Source organism: Bidens hawaiensis, unplaced genomic scaffold (assembly GCF_021521415.1).
Source record: "Bidens hawaiensis isolate Kalapana, Puna unplaced genomic scaffold, B.hawaiensis_p1.1 tig00054150_1, whole genome shotgun sequence".
In the NCBI taxonomy this organism is placed as follows: Eukaryota; Viridiplantae; Streptophyta; class Magnoliopsida; order Asterales; family Asteraceae; genus Bidens; species Bidens hawaiensis.
Window position 1 is genome coordinate 53,017 of NW_027499766.1, and position 6,416 is coordinate 59,432.

General features: G+C 34.5%; 1 protein-coding gene across 1 annotated transcript; it reads right to left on the reverse strand.

Moving 5' to 3' along the window:
• Positions 1–272: 272 nt before the first annotated feature.
• On the reverse strand, positions 273–4,953 carry LOC143600478 (putative magnesium transporter NIPA1). The gene is made up of 8 exons (XM_077078156.1): positions 4,809–4,953; positions 3,863–3,919; positions 3,672–3,762; positions 3,418–3,578; positions 1,329–1,456; positions 1,115–1,252; positions 565–657; positions 273–480 (listed from the first exon to the last, which is right to left on the reverse strand). Exons 1-8 carry the CDS (start codon positions 4,936–4,938, stop codon positions 298–300), a joined length of 981 nt encoding a protein of 326 aa, XP_076934271.1. The 5' UTR covers positions 4,939–4,953; the 3' UTR covers positions 273–297.
• Positions 4,954–6,416: the final 1,463 nt, after the last annotated feature.

Below are 6,416 nucleotides of genomic sequence, written 5' to 3' on the forward strand. Positions count from 1 at the left end.
ATATTTTGGGTTATTCACATTGAAAATTTGCAATCTAAAAACATAAATAGAATACTTAAATATCAAAAGTTAGAACTAAAAACTAGTGACAAACCAGAACAACTTTATCACAGTACGTATGCACACTAATATAATAAGCCCATAAAGAAAATCAACATAATCATTGATAAAAATAATCATGATCCTCACCAGCATCTAACCCTATTGTTAAAACCCTCTAATCTACCACAAAACCACCAACAACCGATGCCATTACTGGTCACCGGACCATCACCACCACATACATCATGTAACATTTCACAATTCCGGCCTTGTAAGACCCTCATTTCGGGTGCTGGTTGATGAACCTGAAAGTTTTGGTGATTCTGTTGCTCGAGTTCCCATATCTTTAGTTTTATGAAGCAGAAACGTCCCCGAGAAAATAGTGACAAAACCGCTGAGTTCGGATATAATCTGAGATGCATTTTGATGATCCCAGTTCTGCAAGAATTTTAAAAATCAAAACATGATCGAGAAACAAAAAAATGTTAATTTTTTTTAAGTGTTACGGTTATAGAAAATCACCTTAAACATGATCATACTTGCCAAGATTGTGAGACTGGTGAACATGACATAATAAACAGGTGATATCACAGCGGTATTGAAGGTGTCTAGTGCCTGCAAACACATTGAAAAACACCATTTTATATATATATATGTGTGTGTGTGTATTCACTTCAGTTCAGAACAAATAATATGTTGAGAACTGCGAGAACCACATTAAATCTTGTACTTACATTATATAAATTGACTACAATACATGAAAATGCCAATATTTGTAAGATTTCTATTTTTACATAAAAATATTAATAGTCTTCTATCTAAATGCTATATGCACATACACTATTACACTATACGCACATTTATATGCATATATGCATATACACTATTACACTATACTCGCTTTTATATGCATATATGCACACATACTAAATACACATTTGTTTTGCAATTTTAACTTTTTTGTTGAGAAGCAAAATGTATGTCTTAAGCGGTTCTCAAGGTTTTGACGGTTCTCAACATATTGTTGGTTCTGAATCCAAAAGACAAGGTGAATATATCATTTTTAACTCACCTTGTTCAAATAATTGAGTTGCAATAGAATGAAACCAAAAAGTAACACAGTGAAAAACCATGTTTGGAAGTATATGAACTGATTGCTTCCTGAAAGCGATAATTTCATGGCGATCCCGACTGCTTTCACACACATAACCTACATTTTCCACTACTTTGAGCAAGAAAAACGTTAACCATAAAAGAAGCTGAAACAGGTAACGAGATACACGAACCGTGAGAGAGCCCATCAAAGAGCAAATCCCGACATATATGACCAGATGGGTCCTACCGTAGAGTGGCACATAACGGTAAATAAGTACGCCAACAACAATGAAAACAATGCAAGCATAGACCAGAAATCCTGTTTAAGACCATACTATTCTGTGTTAAGATATCAAAAGCCATAACTTTTTGCCAACTTTTTTATCGAAAATATATATTAGAGTTAAGTTTGGTTTCATCCTTGTGGTTTGGCCATTTTAACGCTGTTAGATTTTCTTGTTAAGTAGAGAGGCTATTCAGTCAGTCAATTAACACCTAAGAGACTAGTCACGAAAGGTGGGCCAAAAGGATTTATTTAGCTGTTTATTTTAAAAAATTAACTTTTAAACTTACATAAATAGTCTTTTAGGCGTAAAAGGACAAAAATGCGCTGAATTTTTCTGTTAAGAAGAAAGGCATTTTAGTCATGTTACACTAAAGAGACGAGACAACTTAAGAAAGGTGGGCCAAGAGCATTTATTTTTAAATAGTTATTAGTAAAAAGTGAACTTAAAAATTTACATAAAAATAGTCCCTTTAAGTGTAAAATGACTGAAATGTCTTAGATTCTTATGTTAAGCAGAAGGGCATTTAGTCCTTTTACAGCTAGAAACGAGTTAAAAAAGGATGGGCCAAGAGGATTTAATTTTCAATCATTATTTTTGAAAACTAACTTTAAATATACATATCTAGTCCCTTAAGTGTAAAACGACTGAAATACCCTAGATTTTTCCTATTAACACTTATATCACTTTATACCTAAGGAACTAGTTAAGAAAAAAGGGCAAGGAGGACTACCCTAGATTTTTCCTATTAACACTTATATCACTTTATACCTAAGGAACTAGTTAAGAAAAAAGGGCCAGGAGGACTTAAATTTCTTAGATGGTTATTCTAAAAAAGTAATTATAAAATATTAATAAACAGTCTCTTAGGAGTTAGGTGTGCAATAACTTAAATGCCCGATTTTTTTCTATTAAGTAGAAGGGCATTTAGTTATATTACACCTAAGGGACTAGTTAAAAAAAGAAATATTGGTTTTAAATAATCCCAACTATGGTCTATTGGTAAATATCAGTTCCAACTTTACACTTGCCTGCTGACCGTCCCAACTATTGATGTATTTGTTTTTAACGGGCCGCGACTAACGGATGTTATCTCCGTTAATGATTTGCTGACGTGGACCTTCTTCTCTGACCGGAAACTTGCCGGAAACCTGCAACTCGCCTCCATTCTCCCTAATATCGTTACACCATCTCTCTCTATCTTTCCCCTCATTCGAAACCTAACCGACGTGCCGCTGTTGTTGTCTCCGGCGAAGTCCACCCTCGTCAGTCGTGCACCATTCAAGGTAATTGACACATCATTCGACTCGTTTTTATCCTCTTAACAAAAGCCCTATGCTTATTTTGTAAATCGTGTAACATTGGTTTAAAATTTTTGAAAATAAAATCGGGTTTGGTATATAGGATTGGCCATGAAAGAAGATGAAATCTACTTCATTTTCTAATTTCCGATGTCTTTTAAAGAGGGAGGGAGACGGGGTGACGATATTAGGGAGAATGGAGGCAAGTTGCAGGTTTCCGGCAAGTTTCCGGCCGGAAAAGAAGGTACACGTCAGCAAATCACTAACGGAGTTAACATCCGTTAGTCGCGGACCGTTAAAAACAAATACATCAATAGTTGGGACGGTCAGCAGGCAAGTGTAAAGTTATGACTGATATTTACCAATAGGCTATAGTTGGGATTATTTAAAACCAATATTCCTTAAAAAAAAGTAGGCTAATAGGAATTATTTTCAACTGGTTACTTTTATATAATGAACTTTAAAATTTACATAAATAGTCCTTTGGGTGTAAAATGATTGAATGCCCTTCTACTTAGCAAATCTAATAGTGTTATTGTTAGGGACGAACAACGGAACAAGGTAAAAGAAATGAAACCCGTAGCCATGATATGGCAAACAATTGGACTTGCTACTGAAGTAGTTAAACAGCCATGGGCCCATGCCACATGGACAAACACTGACCTTAACTCTATAAACTATATAGCATAACGTACCTGGTGCGGTTGCAAAGGACCAAATTTCTTTAACTGACTTAATTTGAGTCTCTTGCGGCGCGTGCAAGACGATTGTGGTCGACCCCACCAAACAGAGCACGCACCCGATCACACCAAAAATATGTAATCTTTCATCTAAAAAATAATGTGCTAGAACTGCACTGCAAAAGAGTTTATCATGTGCAGAAAAATATCACCTTTAAATCAAGAAAATGGTACCAAAAAAAATCATATACTAATAGTAATCTATCTACCTGATTATCATACTTAGAGCCCCTAATGGTGTTACAAGAATTGCTGGTGCATATGCATATGCAGCAAAATTTGCCACCTCACCCATGATCACTGCAATTTCATAATAATAATGAACACAGTTATTATAAATACGCGATTACGAAAGAAATAAATAATAATAATATACATTTGTGGTGTGATTAGAACTTACTGCTGATCATTCCAGCCCACCACCAGGGTTCTTTCAAGTATGAATAGCCTCCTAAACCTAATTAAGAAATGTATATAAGGTAGTATAATCAAATTCATATATTAACACATATATATTGATATTCTTTTTTCAATATTACTAATATATAAGGTATTGAGCTTATTTGGTTAAAGATTACTGTTGGGATTCCCATTAATCAAAACCTGATCACAAACTCACCTTAAAAAGCTACTTAAAATATCAAATAGTCAAGTATAATTCTAATAATTTCATATTTTTGATCATTTCAAGCTATTATCAATTCCAAAACACTATTTATAGAAATGTTCATGGGTCGGTTTGGGGCTAAAACCGTACTAACAACTGAAAATTTAAATTTTGGGTTTTGGGATTTTTGAAAGCAGTTTATTCCGTTTATTTTGGTTTTTGGTTTTCGGTTTTCATAATGGGGTTGATTCAGTTTTGCTATAAGGGATGAAAATTTTTGAGCTGAAAATTAAAAAAGTAATGGCCCAAAATAATGTAACTCGACCTGAACTTTTGGGCCTAAAATTTGTGAGCTACAACACTTATTCACTTTATATAATTACTTAACATTCATAAATAAAATTTATAATCCAACTTATTAACAAAAGTAATTAGATGGTTCAATTCATTTATAAAAGTTGGTTCGGTTCAGTACAAGCAAAATCGAAACCGAACATAAAAACCAAACAGTCGGTTTTGGGTTGGGCTAGTTACGGGTCCGTTTCATGCACGTCCCTATTTTATTACATTTTTTCAAAATTATATAACTATTCTTTTTAGCATCATGATCATGATAGAGCAACATAATATAACTTAACATACCTTAAACAAAACATAAAATGAAAAACATAATTCAACATGCCTTAAAATTAAAACAGAACATGCAAAAACACAAAATACCGAGTTTGTGATAAAAAACCTGCTCTAATTCCGGTAGCACCGGCGTTCATGAGACCCTTTTTCTTAATAATAAAACTTGATCCAATGAATATACTCGAAGACAAAGCTAACACAAGCCCATGAACATTATCAGATGACATCCCACCCATCTCTAATCCCAAAACCAACAATTTTGTTGATTTTCACCTGGAATTTAAAAACCCACGAACAAAGTTTCAATCTTTATCAGTCTTCTATCAATACCCACTTTAAAGAAGTCGAAATTGAACTCAAAACAAGAAAGTTGAAGCTTTTTGTGTGTCGGGTAGCATGTGATTATGGTTTCTTTATCGATTCAGATGGAAAATGATTGATCACATGTATTAGGGGATTAGGCTTTCAAAAGTGTCAAGCTTTTTAAAGTAAAGCATTGGAGTGACACGAATACGAGTAAGAAAGATATTGTACGGCGATTACGTGCACACGAAGAAACAAAGGTTGATCGGAATTCTGCCGTCATTGAGTTTTGAAGTTTGGGTCGAGTTATTTTCTAATATATTTATTATTTATATAACTGTTTAATTATTTTTATATACTTTGTAAAAAATCTTTAACAAACTTAAGCTCGTCTCAAGCTCGGGTAAACGAGCCAAAATATCGACTTGAGCTTGGTTGTGTAGTGTAAAATTAATGTATAGAAGTCCGAGAGAATAAAAACTTAAATAAGAATATAAAGGTTCGGCGAACCTAAATGAGCTTTTATACAAAGCTCGAGCTCGGGGTTGATAACTAAACAAGCTTTATTTAAGGCTCGGGCTCGACTCAAGCTCAAAAAAGCTCGTTTCATTTCCATCTTTTTATCGATCCAAGCTCGCGAGCAACTCGGCTCATTTGCGCATCTAACTGTACCGGGAAGGGCTTTAAATGGTACAACCACTTGAGGAACTACTATTGAGGATGAACTTGGAACACAAGACCTGACGATCGATGTCAGGAACTGAATTTGATCGATGGTATAGGAATGAAAGGCCACAAGATTAAACTTGGGAGGTAGATCAGCTACCTGAGGTTTAAACCTGTACAACGACATAAACTAATATTATGGGCAATTTCTGTCAGTTCAAATTGTATGCCGTTCCCCTAATTTATGGGATTAAATGGTATTGGGCAAGTGACTGACAGACAGTTATAGTTGTACTGGTATTACCGGCCAGCATGAATTAAAACATTGGAAATTAGTAGTTAAATTTGGTTTACAACACTTTGAAACGGGAAAAGACATTGATGTGGGAATATCCTTTTTTTGATTTTGTTAGCTCGTTTCAATGCTTTAGATAACGACAATTAAAGGTTGATTACTATTAGGAAAAAAAAACTTAGGCCAACTTGATAATTAGTTAACTTGTAGTCTAAGAAAAGGCCAAAGAATGTCAGTTCGGTCCAGGTGCCACTTAATACAAACTAAAGGAACAAAAAAAGATTCACACCGTTAAACGAAATCGTTTTAGCTAGAGTTGTCAATCATGTCAGGTTAACAGTTTTATTGTTCAACCCGCACATGACCAGGGTTGGCCCATAGTATTTTATTTGCAGGCTAGGCCACCGCATAAGGCTCAAAAACTTTTGGGGCCCATGAAAAACTAAACCT

Coding starts and splice junctions, on each gene's coding strand:
- LOC143600478 (XM_077078156.1), bottom strand. CDS start 4,938: ATGGGTGGGATGTCATCTGATAATGTTCATGGGCTTGTGTTAGCTTTG. Junction 1,457..3,417: donor GTCCTTTGCAACCGCACCAG/GTACGTTATGCT, acceptor GGTCTTAAACAG/GATTTCTGGTCTATGCTTGC. Junction 658..1,114: donor AACTCAATTATTTGAACAAG/GTGAGTTAAAAA, acceptor ATGTGTTTGCAG/GCACTAGACACCTTCAATAC.